General features: G+C 55.4%; 5 protein-coding genes across 5 annotated transcripts; 2 read left to right on the top strand and 3 right to left on the bottom strand.

Annotated features, from left to right (window-relative positions):
- Nucleotides 1-179: 179 nt before the first annotated feature.
- On the bottom strand, nt 180-748 carry EX895_003509 (uncharacterized protein; the record flags this gene model as incomplete). Its single annotated transcript, XM_029884107.1, has 4 exons — nt 180-212; nt 301-355; nt 456-570; nt 715-748. The coding sequence occupies 4 exons, from the start codon at nt 746-748 to the stop codon at nt 180-182; spliced, it is 237 nt and encodes a 78-aa protein (XP_029739480.1).
- Nucleotides 749-1,612: 864 nt separating this feature from the next.
- On the bottom strand, nt 1,613-3,466 carry EX895_003508 (uncharacterized protein; the record flags this gene model as incomplete). Its single annotated transcript, XM_029884106.1, has 1 exon — nt 1,613-3,466. One exon carries the CDS (start codon nt 3,464-3,466, stop codon nt 1,613-1,615), a length of 1,854 nt encoding a protein of 617 aa, XP_029739479.1.
- Nucleotides 3,467-11,498: 8,032 nt separating this feature from the next.
- Nucleotides 11,499-12,263, bottom strand: EX895_003507 (uncharacterized protein; the record flags this gene model as incomplete). Its single annotated transcript, XM_029884105.1, has 1 exon — nt 11,499-12,263. The coding sequence occupies one exon, from the start codon at nt 12,261-12,263 to the stop codon at nt 11,499-11,501; it is 765 nt and encodes a 254-aa protein (XP_029739478.1).
- Nucleotides 12,264-13,043: 780 nt separating this feature from the next.
- On the top strand, nt 13,044-15,068 carry EX895_003506 (uncharacterized protein; the record flags this gene model as incomplete). Its single annotated transcript, XM_029884104.1, has 1 exon — nt 13,044-15,068. One exon carries the CDS (start codon nt 13,044-13,046, stop codon nt 15,066-15,068), a length of 2,025 nt encoding a protein of 674 aa, XP_029739477.1.
- Nucleotides 15,069-15,550: 482 nt separating this feature from the next.
- EX895_003505 (uncharacterized protein) lies at nt 15,551-16,444 on the top strand (the record flags this gene model as incomplete). The annotated part of the gene is made up of 2 exons (XM_029884103.1): nt 15,551-15,945; nt 16,030-16,444. The coding sequence occupies 2 exons, from the start codon at nt 15,551-15,553 to the stop codon at nt 16,442-16,444; spliced, it is 810 nt and encodes a 269-aa protein (XP_029739476.1).
- Nucleotides 16,445-16,605: the final 161 nt, after the last annotated feature.

Below are 16,605 nucleotides of genomic sequence, written 5' to 3'. Positions count from 1 at the left end.
GGTCTGATCCGAGTACCGAGTGTCCATCCTGCTGCTTTGTAGAGCTTGGGATCTCCACTAGGCCTTGGACAGCGCAGCCGCCGGGTGTCTGCATGAAAGCTGAGTTTGATTTGATTCGTTGATGGCGGAGCTGTACCGAAAAGAGAGCTATATTACAGAGAGATCCCAAGCCAGAGAGTCTAGAGCAGTCCACCTCGGAGAGCGAGGACCAACTGCTTAGCGCCAAACGCAACAACAACGTCGTCAGTAAACCCAAGCCTCCAATCCATGCGATCACGAGAGATGAAACAGCAAACTTACGTGCAAGACACTTCCGCCCTCGACACCAAAGTCTTTGGCCGTCTTTTCGTCGTGCCTGTCGCAGTGGGGCAAGGCAAAAGTAGGAGTGAGTTTCGGTGTACGCCGTGAGACAGGCCCGAGCCGGTCAAAGGTGGGTGGCTGAGTGGTCGACGTACATCTGTTTACCGCCAAAGATGAGACGTTGCTGTGCTGGCGGGATGCCCTCTTTCTCCTCGACGCGTTCCTTGATGCGTTGGATCTTGTCTGTTTGTTCGATATCGAGTTCGATCTCTGCGGAGTTTCCAAGGGCGCAAAAGGAGTGAGGGATGTGCATCAAAGGGGAGTAAGGTGTTGTGTCAGTACGATGAGGTGAGAGAGACCACTCTCGATATTGACAATGTTGACGAAGGAGAAGGGGTGTGAAGGCAGACTTACCCTTGCCAGTGAGTGTCTTGACTTTGATCAACATGGTGGGCTTTCCTGTGCTAGCTCTGGCTGATGCTTGGACTGGCTGTGGAGCTGAGATGTTCGCGTTAGTCGAGGCAGAAGTGCTGTGTGTTGCGACGAGCAGCGATGGCGGGACAATGATGGCAAGAAGGAAGAAAGAACGATCCAATAAAGGGTCCTCCTTCAAGCGTGCACGCCCCTCGTCTCGCTCGCTGCCCTCACAAAAAGAATGTGGAGCACCCATCGAATTTTTTTCGCACTCCCACAGATGTCATCCCTTCCGCAGTCTAACAACCCACAACCCACGCCATAGATACCGGGGTTTTCGGCCATTTCGGGTTGGATTCGCGATCTCAGGCCACAGTCGGAGAGCAAAACACCAACCAAACCCGCGCACCCATCGATACACGTTGCCGATATTAAAACGCAGCGGCTGTTGACTGGTGGGATGCTCCTCGGGGATGCCAATGAGTACTGTAGGCTGCGTGTGTGTGAATGCGTCCACAAGCGTCGCCATGCAAATGACCCTTCCGCAACATGCGTCGCCCCCCCCCCCCCCCGCGTGCGTATCGCTACGATCACGCTCCCCCCCCCCCCCTCTTTCAATCACTCGCCCCCTCCGGGCCGGTCCAGGTTCGTCCCTTTTCCGCAGGTCTGACCTTTTTTTACACTCTGCTCCGCTCCAGTCACAGTCACTATCAGTCTCATACTGTAGCTGCTGTTTTCTCAGGCAGTACAGCATTCACATCGTGCACAGTGCGCACGGCTGCTGCGTCAAAACCATTCCATCGTGTTGTGAGGAAATCGAACGCGGCTTGTACGTAGATGCATGATGGTCGTGTTGCTCGCACGAAGTGGGTCTACGGTGTTTAGGAGGAATTCGAAATCATGGCAGCTGCAGGCATCGATGAACATCCAGCGGCTCCGACCCCCTCTCGCTGTCTCCACCAGGCATCGTCAGGCCGCTGACCATTTCCGACCTCAACTCTCCATACGACGACGGCCCCCGCGCCCGAAAGTGGCCACTTGCGCCGGAACTGCTCAGGCCGTTCAGTCCGAGTCCACCCTCGAGGTAGCCGATAGGTGCTACGAGATGTTGCGATGGGACCAATTGACGCTCAGAAGGAGGTTGCTGCTGCTGCTGGTGTTCCTGGGAGGACGGCGACAGTGTGAGCAAGGAAGGCGCACCGCCCACCGAGCCTGGGCCCAGCATCGATGACGGTGGTGGTCGCGGATTGCCAAACATCGTGTATCCAGTCGAGGCGCTGCGAGCCGCTTCAAAGTACCCGCCGCCCGAGGAGCCGCTGAGCGCATCCGCCTCTGACCAGTGGCTGCTGCTTCCGTATGTGCTGGGGTTCGTCTGCGAGTCTCCAAATGCGTCTGGACGCGACATGGGTCGTTCTCCGTACGGATGCATGCTGGTGTTGTTGTACGGAAACGTAGGTCCATCGCTCGATGGTGTGCTTCCTGACACCGAGCGTACGTACGTGATGGGCATTTGGAATTCACCGCGCTCCTTTCGTTCGACGTAGCCCGCCGCACGACGATACGTCGGCTCGCGCTCGCGACCAGCAGGATCGTGCCTGCTCGGAGGAGAGCGTTGGCTCTCATAACCACCCGTTCGCTCGCTCGAGTTGCGAGTCGAGCTGTTTCCTTCCGAGGCCTCGAAAACTCGACTTCCACCGACATGGCTTCCGTAAGCCGCCTTCTTGGAAGCAGGGCCATTCGATTTCTGCTTCAGATCGTTTTTCTGAGCAGCAGCTACGGCACCTTGCTTCCGTTTGCTATTCTTCTTGGGTCGATATCGATAGGTAGGGTACATTTTCTGATGGGCCATCTTCTTTTCGTCGGCCAATGCCTCGAACTTCCCCTTTATAGCCGCGGTCTCGTTCTGCCACATCTGCGAGATGATGCGGGAGATCTCGGCCTGCGATTTGGATTTCTCTGTCGAGCCAGAGCGCGTCAGCGCCTCGCGAGTCTGCTGGATCTCCCTGAATTTTTGCGATCGATACAAGATCCAAGCATTGGGCGGGCGAGGCGTGTGGGGCTCCGCCGCTCCTTCAGCTCGCCCCAGTGCTCGGTGTTGCGCAGGAACAGGACTCTGATGACCGTCCAAATGGTGATGCGGAGCATACGGTGAATGCGGATGTTGCATCTCCAGCGATTGAGAGCCCATCAACTCGCTTGGCATCTGCAAACCACCAAGCTCCTGGTCGGGAGTGTGCTGCAAAGGATGCTGGTGTTGCTGATGCTGGTGCTGTTGATAGTTTTGGTGGTGCAGCGGTGGCGGCGGCGGTAGCTGAAGTGAATGCTGATGATGATGATGCTCGTGATCCTGGTGCTGTTGATGCGGCTGCTGCGAGGCATGGCTCATGACTGAAAGTGGCTGCGAATATGGGCTGTAGTGTGATGCATGGTGAAGAAACGTGCTGTGGTCATGGGCATGCGGCTGTGGGTCATGTGTTGGATGATTACTCTGGCCGAGCAAAGGATTCGGAAAAGCATCTGCACGGACCCCTCCGCCGCTCGCTGCAGCGTACGATGCAGAGGAAGCAGAAGGAAAGAGCGACGAGCCGTCAACATACGATGCCGGCCGCCCGAACGCGTCGGATTGCGAGCTAATCAGTGCCGCGCCGTCAGACTCTGGACGATGCTGTCCCGTACCTCTGTCGTCCCACTGAGTGGTGCGGGGAGGCCCAGGCCCAGAACCGCTTCCTGGCTGGGCCATGTTTCCAGGCATGAGAAGTGTGCTTCGAGGGACCTAGCAAGGCCGCAGTTTGCGAGTCGAAACAACAAATAGAAGGAAAGGGCCAACGATCAAATGGAAAGGATAACATAGCGTCAGAGAGAATGATGGAGGTAAAGAAAAGGAAGGGGCACGTGGAAAGAAAAAGGTGCTGTTAGCCTATTGGTCATACTTGGAGAGCGAAGTCAAAGCTCGTGCACTGCTTGATACCAGACAAGACTCGAGAATGCACAGGCCTTTCGTCGACCAAACAAGCAAAGCTTGCCCTCCGCAATACGAAGTGCACAGACGACATCAAGATTGTGCAGGACGCAAAGTCGTGCGCCACAGAAGAATAAAACGACGCAGGTAGTGGCGCGCATGTTCATCTCACTAGCGGCGCCTCTTGACAATAGACAACACAAACGAGACACCATAAAAGTATGCGGCGAGAAGAGCTGGGGACTGGGGACACTTACGGATTCAACGAGCTCCCAGATGAAGTGTTGCGGTTGGTGATGTCTTCTTGTGCTTCTATGGAGAAAAGAGTTCGATCGTGAGGATGGGAAGCATGTGGTCAGATTGGAAGGAAGGAAGGAGGCGTGATGGAAGGGGAAACAGAGCTAGTATCTCAGCCTCGCTCCAGCAACCCTGAGGGGGGTCTGAGCCCGGCAAAAGCGAAGCATCTCCCACAACGTGTCCCTACTGGCCTTCGCAGCTCTACGCCACTCGAACAAGGCATTGTGCTACGCCAAGAATCTGCCCCACGGTTGCGCTCTGCTCTGCTTTACAATGCGGCCAAGATTTGTCGAGATGCAAAGTGGTGCCCATTACGCCCACAGTCCGAATCGCTGGGCCGCCTGACAGTCTAAGGGATCCCGTCGATGAAGCATGCTATTCACGAGACGCCCACAACATGATGAAGGGAGGGTGGGGGACCAAAGGCAGTTTCACTCACCGAAAGATTCTCGAAATCACTTCCATGTCAGCTGTACCCAATGTCCCTCGTAGGCGTTGATGAAATGCACACCCGAAAGTTGGCTTCGGCCGGGCCGTTGTCCCCCAACTGGGAAGAGATGCAGGTGTTGTCCAAGCAATAATTACGGCGAGAGCGGAGTAGAAGTGGAGAAGCAGCGAGTTAGGATGGAGGGTGAAGTGTCAATGAAGTGGTGGTGGTTGGTGGTGACGAGGTTGCGGGATGTAGCACGGATCGTGGTGGCTGCGAAACTGCAAGACGCTTATGAAGCACGTCGCGAACAATAAAGTCCTTAAGAGCCGGATGATGATGCGAATGATTCGCTTCCACGTACGACACACTGATTCGCCGTCGTTCGCTTGAGACCGGTCTAGGATCAGAAGGGAGTACTACAGTGTCAAGTAAGTCACACGTTATCTGCAGGACGCAAAAGAGCGAGATGGTAACGAGGACAGATAGTGAGCCACTTTGAACCCCGCAGATGAGGTACGCAGACCAAGCGCAGGTCGTCGATGCAGGCGCACGCCGCTCAGCTTGGGTTGGAGCTTGCCGGGGGATAGCGCGGCGAACAACCAAAGCGAATTGCCCGAGCAAGTTCAGCCCGAGTACCAAACGTGTGGGCCTGGTACCTTGCTCACGCGGCCAGCAGGAGTCCGGGTGCGTTTGTTCCGCTGACAAAAGACCCGAATTGGTAAAGAACGCAACACTGTGTGTGGCTTTGAGGCCAGACTCGTGGCCATGCACAACAAACAGTCGAACGATCAGTACCACTGCGATGAAGGCGACCAACTTACGAAATGCTGCGTGCTGCCAAAAAGCGGCTCAGTGACGTCGTTCGGTTCGGAACAGGAAAAGGCGAAGTGCAGATCTACGAGAGGACACAAATCAGGGTGTGATGGTGCAACAGGAGCGGACTTGAAGCAGAGAAACAAAACAAAGGGACGGAGATGTCACTGTCACGGAAAGCGACTCTGACAGAGTCCAGCTGTGTTGGGAATATTCAGCAAAACAAGGGGAGACGGAGGCTGGTGGCTGGCGGCTGGCGGCTGCAGAGCCGATAGCAGAGTCTGGAACGCGAGCTAGAACTGGAACGGAACGCAAGGGTCTGGGGGTGGTGGGGAGGTCGGAAGAAGAGGCATGCCTGGTTGATGGCGGACAGCAAGTAACATTGAAAGAACCCAAATGTCACCGAACGCTTGAGTATCGTTTGCAACACGCAACAATCAATGACAATTTTAAGATTGCCGAGCCAAGGCAACTACCGGTACGATACAAAGGTACATTCACATAGAAGTCGAGCTCTTTCCGGTGCCAAGGCACGCCGTACCTTTTTTTTAAGACTTGGCTCAGTCAGGAGCATGAAAAACCAAGGCGAGACGCGAATCGTCAAGAAGCTGGAGTGCGGTGACTGCGTCAAAGCCCACGCCAGACGCCCACTGGCGCTAGACTGGCCCAAGCTCCCGTCGAAGGGACTACTTGGCATTGAACTTAGGTAATAAACAGATCAAGGTTGACGGTGTGTATGCATCTAGAATATGGGTCGACGTGAACTGCATTGGGCGTTGTGTTTCTTCTCATCACGAGAGGACGAAGTACCGCCCGCACACGTACAGAGAAGCCGCGAGGTACAACAGCCGGAGTCGGTGTCCCGGGGAAGCGCAACTAGAAGGGGATGAGACGAGGGCCGAATCCATGCATACCAGCTGACTCGCGGTGTCGGTCGTGAGAGCGAACGGAACGCAGTACTATATCGAAAACATCGACCCAGAATCACCACGCGCCGGCAGAACCTGGACCCAGGCGGTGAGCGAAGTGAGATTCGTCCTCCCTGGTCGGCTAGTAACTCTAGTCGTCAGGGGGAGATTTTCTTGGGAATATTGCGGCTCCAGCCTGGCTCGGGCTCAACATCGAGCTGTAGGCAAAAATCACTTCGGCTTATTAGAAGGACAGCGCGAAGGAAGTATAGAGCAAGCTAAAGTGAGCCCCGCCAACGGGAGCAACGAGACGGCGAGAAGGACATTTTACGGGCAAGCTAGCTGGAAGGCTTGAGCTCAAGGTCAAGTACAAAGGGTTGCAGCGGCAGTCGAGAGATCCGCCAGCCGCCTTGCTTGCACTGATTGGTGAAGCGGGTCGCGTCGCGTCGTTGGAAACAGCAAGTGAATCCGGATCGATTTACTGTAGGTCGGCTCCGAGGCATGCACTGTCCTGTGAAACTTTCTCCGCCTTACTGACTCTCGTCACGGACTGTTGTGTTCCGCTTCAAGCGACGCCTCTTCTACCGTACTTTCTGCTAACTCCATCCCTGTCTCGCCTCAACTTTCTGTCGGTGTCGGAATCGGAAACGGAGAAAAAGGAGAAAAGGAAAGGAAAAGGGGAAAAAAAGAAGAAAAACCCAAATTGTACCATCTCCATTTGATTGGACAAGCCAACTCGACTATCGAATCAGATCATAGACAACCGTTCGAGAGATGCCTTCGACGCACATGAGCACAAATCCAAAGCTACCGAAAGAACAATGTGCCGGTCAACTTGGATCGCACAATCCGTTCCACATGGAAAATGTCTCAATTAGAGCTGCGGGTCTGGTCTCTCACTCTCTATTCCTGCCGTCCTATCCGCTTTCCCGGCGGCAAGAGCCCCGAGCCCCTAAGTCTGCGACCTTGATCATCTTTGTCGCTTCAAACAAGATGTCTTTATTCGGAAACAGCATGAAAGCCCAGCACAGTGGAAGCAGCGACACAAGGATGACGACAATCTCGAACAATGTTAGATCGTCCCGTAACTCGGTGCTCGAAGTAGTCGGTGTGCGTCAGGAAGGCTCCCCGCGCCGGAAGGGATGATGTCTGCTTGTTCATCGAAAGACAAAGCAAACGAGACGTGCTAAGAACACCGAGGCCCGACAACATTTCGTTGGTGCCGTTTGTCGTGTAGGGAACTGGGGTGGTGAAGTGCGATACCGTTTTTCTTCCTGAATAGGATTTGGTTCCAAGCATCCCCGAAGGAAGCGTGACCAGCACCGTTGAGTCACTGCTCGGTCTGTCGGAGTTCAGACACAGGCAGAAGGTTCAAGATTCGAGAAAGGCTCGAACTCCGCCTAAGCGAGACTGTGGGCTGGAGAAGGAAAAGTTTGCATCGTACGGAAGATTGTCCCACTCCACAAGACTCTTTGACTTTCCTGCCTCTCGTTCAGTGGAGACCAGAACGTGCCAGCAGCTCTTCTTCTGGCGGACTGTTGAGCTAACACCGGTCGGGAATGTACCAAGCAGGACCTGCACGAAGCTCGCATGGAGTTTCAAGTGGATAAAGTAGACCCTTTGTCGCTCGCTATCAACGCGGCATTTGAAAAGGCAGGTGCCGACACTGGACCGAGCCGAGGGGTCTGAGGCTTAGTCCATAGTGTCTTGGAAGTGCGACTGCACGGTCGAGTATCCGTTCGTCACGCCGAAAATAGACTGGACCCATGCACGACGACAAGGTTGAAGGAAGCGATTGGGTAGAATCATGAGCAACTGAGCTGCAAAAGCCAACGAAGAAAGATTTTCTTTGCGTCGGCATGAAGCGTTAAAAATCAAACGCCAAGTTGCATTTTCGATGCCCTTGTGAACGGTTGCAAAGGCTGAAACGTGGCGGAGCATGCCGAACACTTGCAGATGATCAGCTAAGCATACCGCTGTAATTCCCACGATTTGCTGCCCGAAACCAACTGCGAACTCTTCTTGAAGTATCTACAGGTACATGGCAAGGAGAACATGGACGGGAGCTAGTGCGTCGCCAGGTGGTCGAACCGAACAATGAGACCCGAAATCGTGGGACAGCACGACATACTGGAGGCTTCGGTTGACCAGGCCTGGCCTGGCGGTACGAGAGACGAAGTGATTTGTCAAGCGTACTGCGACTGCACTTGTCATCCGAGCTGCATTGCGACCGTTCGGCATGGTTCTGCATGCCAAGAAGTGATGCAGGCACGGAAGCAAGGCGCTTGAAGAAAAGGAGAGAGATACACTTGCCGCGGCATGGTGCTATGTCGTGTGCCGTGCAGAGCCGTGACTGCATCGAGAAATTGCAAACCCAAGCGTCAAGCTGAACCATGTCGGAGACACCCTTTTGGGCGTTCCTTTGGGTGAGCTGAGCCGATTCTGGTGGTCTTCGCTTAAATTTTCTGCAAAATCAGCATGACGCTGGCAGAGCAGCAGCCGACAAGAAACTCAAGCCCAATTGAGTCGAAGAACGCCAGTGCTGGACGATGGTAGAACCGATTGCTCGAGATATGCAACTAGCCATGCAAGTGCAATCGCCGGGGCGAGCGCTGCCTGTGCTTAAAATCAATCAAGCTTGGCAGCTTTGATGAATCTACCGAGGAAACAGCTCTGTTGACAAGAGCCAGCTCGGCAAGCAAGTGATTCCAGCAAGTTGCACGAACCGATGCTCGTCGTGGAATCGGACAATCCGTCCGCATCCTGTCTCACTGCATGTCGTAAACATCCTCTCACGTACTTGAGCCCCATGAAATGCACACGAGCATGGTCGCGGGATGGCAGTCTACACGCGTGCCCGAAAAACAAAAAGGTCCTCATTCTGCTGTACAGTAAACTCGAAGCCGCACCGCAAGCAACGCAATTCAAAGACCGAACTTCGTTTGAACCCAGGAATTTCGGCTATCAGATGCCGTACTAGTAGTACGGAATCTCGTGACAAATTTCCTCTTTTCACAATGAATATGCGCCACTTGGAACAATTGTGCATGCGCCAGGCACACCCGCAATCACGTGCATGTGAGGCATCTCGAGGTCTTCTAAGAATGCGGAGCCGAAAGTGATGTGGCAGCCGCACCAACTTAGCGCGAGTCACCCTACAGCCTTTCCGGGAAGCCGGCTGCGCAGTCGCCATGACAGCGGCTCGAACATCCTGTTCGATGATTTTGCCCATGTGAGTCGAGGTCGGTGTTTGGGTGAGCATCGTATGCGACGATGGCAAAACACTCGAAGATCTTCGAGAACAGACAGTTTACCGTGGGAATTTCAGACCCAGAAATGCGTTTTTCCGGTACTGTTACATATCCACACCGAAAAGGCGCCGCACTTTCTTTTCCAATTGTTTCGGTTCAGTCTTGAATTGATGGTCCCCATTGCTGGAGAGGCGACGAATTCTCGGCGGCTCAGATGGATCCGGCAATTCGGTCAGAACGAGAAGTGTTGTTGGCCAGCTCAAGGCTTCCTGCGTACCAGCCAGCCTCCTTCTCCGCAACCTCCTCCGTCCCCGTCTTCTCCGTCTCCACCTCCTTCTGCGTCTCCGCCTCCCCGAACCCAGGTCACCACGAGGCAACACCAGCAGTACAGAAACTCGCCCGTGTCTTCCTAGCTGTCTGTCTGCGGTTGCTCTGCTTTCCGCGAGAGCATTCCTTTGAAATCCATTGAATCGCGGAAGCCCTTGCCGAGCCGCGGCTGTACAGAACTAGTGTGGCATGCGAGATAAGGCTCATTTCTCTGCATTGAGCCGGAAGACTTGATCTCTCAGCAACCTTGCATGTTTCAAAGCACATGCCACGTGTTTGCCTTCACTTCTCCATTGGCTTTCTGCTGATTCTGCAGGCAGAATTGTACATAGCTCATACGCCTGGAGTCACGATGGGCTCGCTCTGAGCCCAACTCCGACGCGACGGTGCCTGTTCTATCTTGATTTGTCATGGCTTGTGCTGCGATACGACGGGAGGATATCACGGCCTTAGACCAGTAAGTCATGCAACGTCCGCTCGTCGGTCGAATATGCAAACATAACCGATTCGTTCCCTGTTCGGAAAGGCTGTAGTTCAAATGTTGAACAGACAATAAAAATGGTGGGTCGCAGCATGCCGACTCGCTGTATCACGCTCGTACCCGAGCAAAAACACGCTACGCTGTCGCGCTAGGCATGCTAGGTAACGGGAGCAAGACGCAAAACGCTGGGTCTGTCGTCCGTCCGCGCCACCGAAATGGATGGGGTCAAAATGCATGTGGCTGGCATCTTGCCATTGTTCGGCTCAGCTTAACGAGGTCTTGTCAGGGAAGGTGCGGGGCTCGAAATGTCACCGCATCCATTGCCGAGTCGCCGTCGGCAACTCGCAATAAACTTCCATCGACCGCTTCAGAGGGCGGACGGGCCTATCGGAGGGTAATTCACCGATCGGACAGCACCGAAACGATACGAGTCTGTCCAATCATGATCCGTCCTCAGTTGAGCGGGGCGACAATTCCAGGCCTTAATTGATACGTATTCAACGTGTTCAACCGCGGGTCGGTATCGGCGGCACAACGCGTTCGAGATCCGCGGGACTACGGTGTGCATGTCGAGCGCCCGGCTCGTTCCTTGAGGCTCCATGACCCAGAATCGGACCGTAAAAAGAGGCTCCGAATGACGGTATTCGTCGTTGGCAGGAGTAACTTCGTACCTTATATCGCATACCCATTATTCGGGTCTTCAGACCAGACAACCAAAGGCAGGTCGCTGATGGAAGAGGAATTTGCGGAGTCAAGTGAAGCTACGGGACGTAAGAATGGCGACTTCAACCCGGAGATCCACCTTGATAACAAGGGTGGAGCGGTCCGCTCGTCTCCGGTCATTCTTGTGTCTATGTTTTCCATTGCCCAGCTGTCACAATTGCTTGCATTAAGTGTGCGTGCAAACATGTTTGGCGAAAAATCTTGGCGGATCAGAACAAAGAGGCGGACGGCCTGGACAGGGATGTCCGTGCTCTGAGAAACATACACTGAGTGAATGGCAAGATGGCCAGCGGCATGCATCGACGGCAGACGACTAGAGCTGCTCCACGCCATCCCTTGGAGCAGCATGCGAGTATCAGTTTTGTTCGGTGATTTGGTCGACATGCTCCCATTTCCAGCGTTGCAGTGAGCGGCAGATAGTTAGATTATGTGATCCAAGTTGACTTTCGAACGTAGCCGCCGAAGCTTTTCGGAGAGCTTGATGTTTGGTAGTGTGTATCTCGTCGGGATTGTGGGCACATCACCTTTGAAGATGTCGACATAAAGTCAGGCTGCGGCGTGTGGACAGCGGCTGACTTTGCCAGCATGTTTGAGATCAACGCTTTCGCCACGCGACGACCTCGTCCTTCCCAAATGCAGCACGATTTGGACTTGCCCACGCTTGGGAGACGTCTGCCTCGGAAGCATCTGGCAGCTTGGCCGAAAAGCCAAAGCCATCTGCACCGATGGTCACTGGCGCGATGGTAACGATTAAGGCATCGATCAGCAGTGGCTGCTGCATCAGGCTGTCGATGACCGCAGCGCCCCCCTCTATCATGAGTCGCTGGATGCCGGCGTCGTGGATACGCTTCAGAAGCGTCGTCCAGTCGAGCAGACCTGCCAAGGTGTTGCCGGCAAGCTGAATCACCTCAACGCCAGCCTCTTCCAGTCGAGATCGCTTAGCCGGGCTGGCGCCACTTGACGCCAGCACCAATGGTTGCCGTCCCAATCCGGAAGCATAGTTATGTATGAGCTTGCAGGACAACGGCATCCGTAGCCCGGAGTCGAGAACGATCGGCCGTGGCAGCTGTGATACGGGAGGTGGACTTGAGAGAAGTCGTGCGTTGAGCTGCGGATTGTCGTTGAGGACCGTACCGATGCCGACCAAGATACCGTCGTGGAGTGTGCGGAGCTTATGCGTCATGAGCATGCTTTCAGGGCCGCTGAGCGCCAGCTGCGATTTACCTTTGCCTGCGATCTTGCCATCGTGAGACTGTGCAAAAGTCAATGTGACGTGCGGCTTTTCGTCGCTGTGGGCAAAGGGAAGGCTCTCCCGAAGGAACGAAACGGCCCGGTCTTCAGCATCTGCGGGGGGAGGCATCGAGCGAACGTTGTGATGATTCGAGGAGGGATCCTGCTCGCAGACGACCCCTCTTGCCTCGATACGGCTGCGCACCGAGTGCGGAACAGGAGCAAAGCGGTGAGGCAACTTATTTACCCTTGACCTTGAGCCCGCTGAGCGTCGTGAGTGCTCTGTGATTGCGTCGTTAATGCGTCTGAGCAGCTGTGTGTGAGACTTGTTCGGATGATCCGCGCAGACAGCTGCTATGCTTTTTGTGATCCCTTTTCGGACCCTTATGTTTTTATTTTGGAAGCTGGGACGCCCGCTCAGGCCACCTCTCTCAGTTCGTGCAGCCGACTCTTTCTTCTCGGGGCGATACGCGTGTGAGTCGAGTCGATTCGCGCTCTAGAGACGCAACTTCCGGCAAAGCTGCTCACTGCTCGCCTGCTCTTCACCCCATCAGCCTCGTCAAAGCGCTACAAGCGCTAGTATTACATCGGCTGCTCGCCGTTAGACGAGATGTTTCGATCGGCTCTGCCATCGTCTAGCGGTGGGAGAGAGACGGCAATTTCGGAGCAACCGGGAAATGCGTCTCAGAATCACACGCAGACGCAGACGATTTTGCAGAATCGACCCTGAGATTCGTTCGGAAAGCTCTGTCATTATGAACACCATACTCAGCAACGTTCTTCCCCTCCACTCCACCGTCGTGGCCCCACCGAATCCCCCTCGTCCGAGTTTCAGCGGCCAGCTCGAGAGCCCCCATCGTGCCGCAATATTTCCACCACCTGCGCGAGTATCTCAACCTGGCTTCACGTAATGGCGGACGGACTGGCAAACGGCGGCACCCGCGCAGTGGTCGATGTTTCTATCGATGGCAAATCTGCGTCCATAGGCTGCGACCACGAGTTCCTCTTTGTGGTCCGAGGCCATCACAAGCAGCAAGCAGATACGATCGCGACCAAGGCGTACGTGCGAGTGCCATTAGCTTTGGTGCTCAATGCGTCCTTCGTCTCGGACTCGGACGGTGGCTCGCTCCTTGTACGCCTGCTATCCCCGCCAGTACATCCAAACGGGCACGAAGCTACCGGGCCATTCTCGTTTTTCAAAAAGGAGAAGGCGCCGCCCAAGTGCATGGAATGCCTCCCACAGCAGACCTATGAGGCGCTCACGCCGGCACAGCGCTCCGAACGACTTCGAGAACAGCTGGAAGGGCCCTGCTCGACCTTGCGTCTGGTCAAAATCGAGGCTCGCGTCGTCCTTGCCGCCAAGAGTGGAGCTGATATAGAAGCAAAGACGCAGGCGTGGGTCGACGTGGTCATGAGCAGAGCGTACAAGCACGTCAAGCCGTACAAGAGGATCAAGGTGCTCGTCAATCCGGCCGGAGGCCCCGGCAAAGGTCGTCAGCTGTTTGAGAGTCGTGCTCGACCCATCCTCGAGGCAGCAGGCTGCAAGCTCGACGTGACCGTTACAACGCATCGTATGCACGGCGTTGAAATCGCACGCGACCTCAAGGTTCAAAACCACGATGCTGTGGCCATCGTCAGCGGTGACGGTCTGTGGCACGAGGTGCTCAACGGCTTTGCCACGCGACCAGACGCAAGGCAGGCGCTGGCCCTGCCACTGGCGCCTATCCCTGCTGGAAGCGGTAATGCCATCTCCATCAACCTTCTCGGTGCACAACATGGATTCAGTCTGGCTCTCGCGTGCCTCAACATCATCAAGGGCCGTCCGATGAAGCTCGACCTGCTGAGCGTCACGCAACCCGCTTCGGCGTTTCCCCCCGGCGTGCCCGTTCCAGGGAAACCGCCCACGAGCTCGCTCGGAAAGCGCGGCGGAGCGAGAGCCAAACGTCAAGGGGCGCTGGACGGTGACTTGAATCAGAGCGGACGAGGATCGGAAGACGTTGCTACACTGATCGACGCGCCCTCCAAGCCATTTGTACAATACTACTCGTTCCTGTCCCAGGCGATCGGTATCCTTGCCGATCTTGATCTCGGCACCGAACATCTCCGTGCACTCGGTGATACACGTTTCGCTATAGGCTACGCCACCTCGGTGATACGCAACGCTAAGTGCGAGGTCGACGTCGACATTAAGCTCGGAGCGCGGGGCACCAAAAGCAGGGCAGAGATGCGACAACGGGTCGTTGACTTTTATCGGGACACTCCTTCGGCGGCGGTGGACCAGGACGGAACGGTCGAGTCTGATGGCCAATCTTTTGGCTCCGCATCGGTGTCGCAGTATCTATCTCACGGCGCTGTCACCGAGCCGCTCGCTTCAGATGCCCGCTCGCCGCCGCCCTTTGATATGAGCGATCCCTCGTGGCCGCACTCTTTGCTATCTCAAACAAGCCAGACAAGACCAGCAAGACAGGTTACCGCGGCTCTCGCAGGTCCCCAAGGGGAAGAACCGAGCTCGAGCTCGAGCTGGATGCGCATCCAAGAGCCCATCGCAAGTCTGTACGGTGGCAAGCTCCCGTACGTGAGCCGCGATATGATGCAGTTCCCGTTTGCGCTTCCCAACGACGGCACCATCGACGTGGCCATGATCCTGCACGCAGGAGGCAGAGCTGCCAAAGTACCAGAGAACGGATACGCAGAAAGCGGTCAGATCGTGTACCAAAAGGCCATGACCTATCTGAAGGTGGAGGCGATTCGCGTGACGCCCAGACGCAGGGAGGGGGACAAGAAGCTCAAGATGGGAGGACTGATCAGCATCGACGGCGAAAAGGTACCGTATGCGCCTTTCCAGGTGGAAGTTGCGCACGGGTTGCAGTACTCGGCACTTTCGCTGTATGGTCGATTCTGTGTGTCCATCGTAGAGCCACCAACGACAGCATGAACGGCGACACTCTTCTGTCAGATCGACTCTGGCAGTCGGGTGTAATGTGCGCGCATAGCACTCAGTCAAGCAAGGTCATCGGCTTTTTTTTGCGCTGTCGAGTATCGAGCGTGTTGTGAGGACGGGCGGCAGCGAGTGGAGGTTGAGAGCGACACCATGTTCGTGTGAGATTGTGTATTCGCCCCCGCCCCCCGCGGCAATTTGTGGATATGATGAGCTCGGGATTAAGCCAGGATGGTAACGGCAGAGTGAGCTAGGGTGACGTGATCTGTGATCCGTCCTTTTCATAAGCCTGGTTGCCGCGCTGCAGGGTCTTTTGTGCAACGGCGAAATGCCTGCGAAATTGCGAGGGACGTGCATGTCTCTGTCGTCTGTGAGGGTTCGGCTATATAAAGGACAACCTCACCTTGTCCAACTTGCTCGCCTCCGACTCTCTATCAACAAGACTTCTAGGGTACTCTGCGCAGCCTAATCCATCCAAGATGACATTTTCCTACGCAGCCAAGCAGATCGTGGTGGTGGTGGGTGCAGGACCTGGGCTGGGATTCAGCGTGGCTCGCAAATTTGCCGAGCAGGGACATCCGGTTGCGCTGCTGTCACGATCCAAGGAGCGTCTCGAGTCGCTTGCGTCGCAGATCAATAAACTTCAGGGTCAGCACGGTCATGCAGCGGCGTACGCGGTCGACGTGCAAGATGAACAGTCGGTCAACAAGACGATCGAACAGATCCAGCAAGACTTTTCAAGCGGCAAGGTGGGTGCTCAACACCAAGGCGCCGCCATCCACACTGGCGTGTTCAACCCGGGTGGAGGATTTGTGCGTGCTAGCTTCCTCGACACCAAGGCCAGCCAAGTCGAGGAGGCTTTCAAGACGCAAGTGTGAGTGTACTTTTCGGTACTGACAAACAGCCAGAGCCACCATATTGACGCTTTGTGCTTTTGGATGGGTGTGGCTACGATTAGCTACGGTGGCTTTGTGTTTTCACAAGCCATCCTGAAAGCCATCACTTCAAGCCCAGCCTTTTCGCAGACCAGCGATCCGAAAGCGCCGTTGGGCAACATCCTGCTCACGGGCGCCACGGCATCGATCAAGGGCAGCGCCAACTTTGCTGCTTTCGCCTCATCCAAGTTCGGCCTGCGTGCGCTCGGACAGAGTCTGGCGCGCGAGTGGGGCCCCAAGGGCGTTCATGTCTCGCACTTCATCATCGACGGCATTATCGTCACGGAACGCACCGACCGACTGATCGGCTCGGACTACCCTGCTGAGTCGCGCATGGATGCAGACGCCATCGCGCAGGTCTACCTCGACACGGCTCGACAGCCACGCAGCGTGTGGGCCTTTGAGATCGATCTCCGTCCCTCGGTAGAGAAGTGGTGAGAGCCGATTATTCATATCAAGGTGCTGTTTCTCGTCGTATGCATTCAAATGGCATATGCTGCATAGTCAAATCGCAAGATCGCCTGTGCTTCTCGAGACTCTTTCGTGTGTGTCGGGAATATATATTGCTGACGCGCTTGCGGTGTTTTAGACGGAAAAAA

This window comes from Sporisorium graminicola, chromosome SGRAM_21 (genome assembly GCF_005498985.1).
Source record: "Sporisorium graminicola strain CBS 10092 chromosome SGRAM_21, whole genome shotgun sequence".
NCBI lineage: Eukaryota > Fungi > Basidiomycota > Ustilaginomycetes > Ustilaginales > Ustilaginaceae > Sporisorium > Sporisorium graminicola.
The sequence above is the reverse complement of the archived record's forward strand: the minus strand, read 5'-3'. Positions and strand labels throughout refer to the sequence as shown.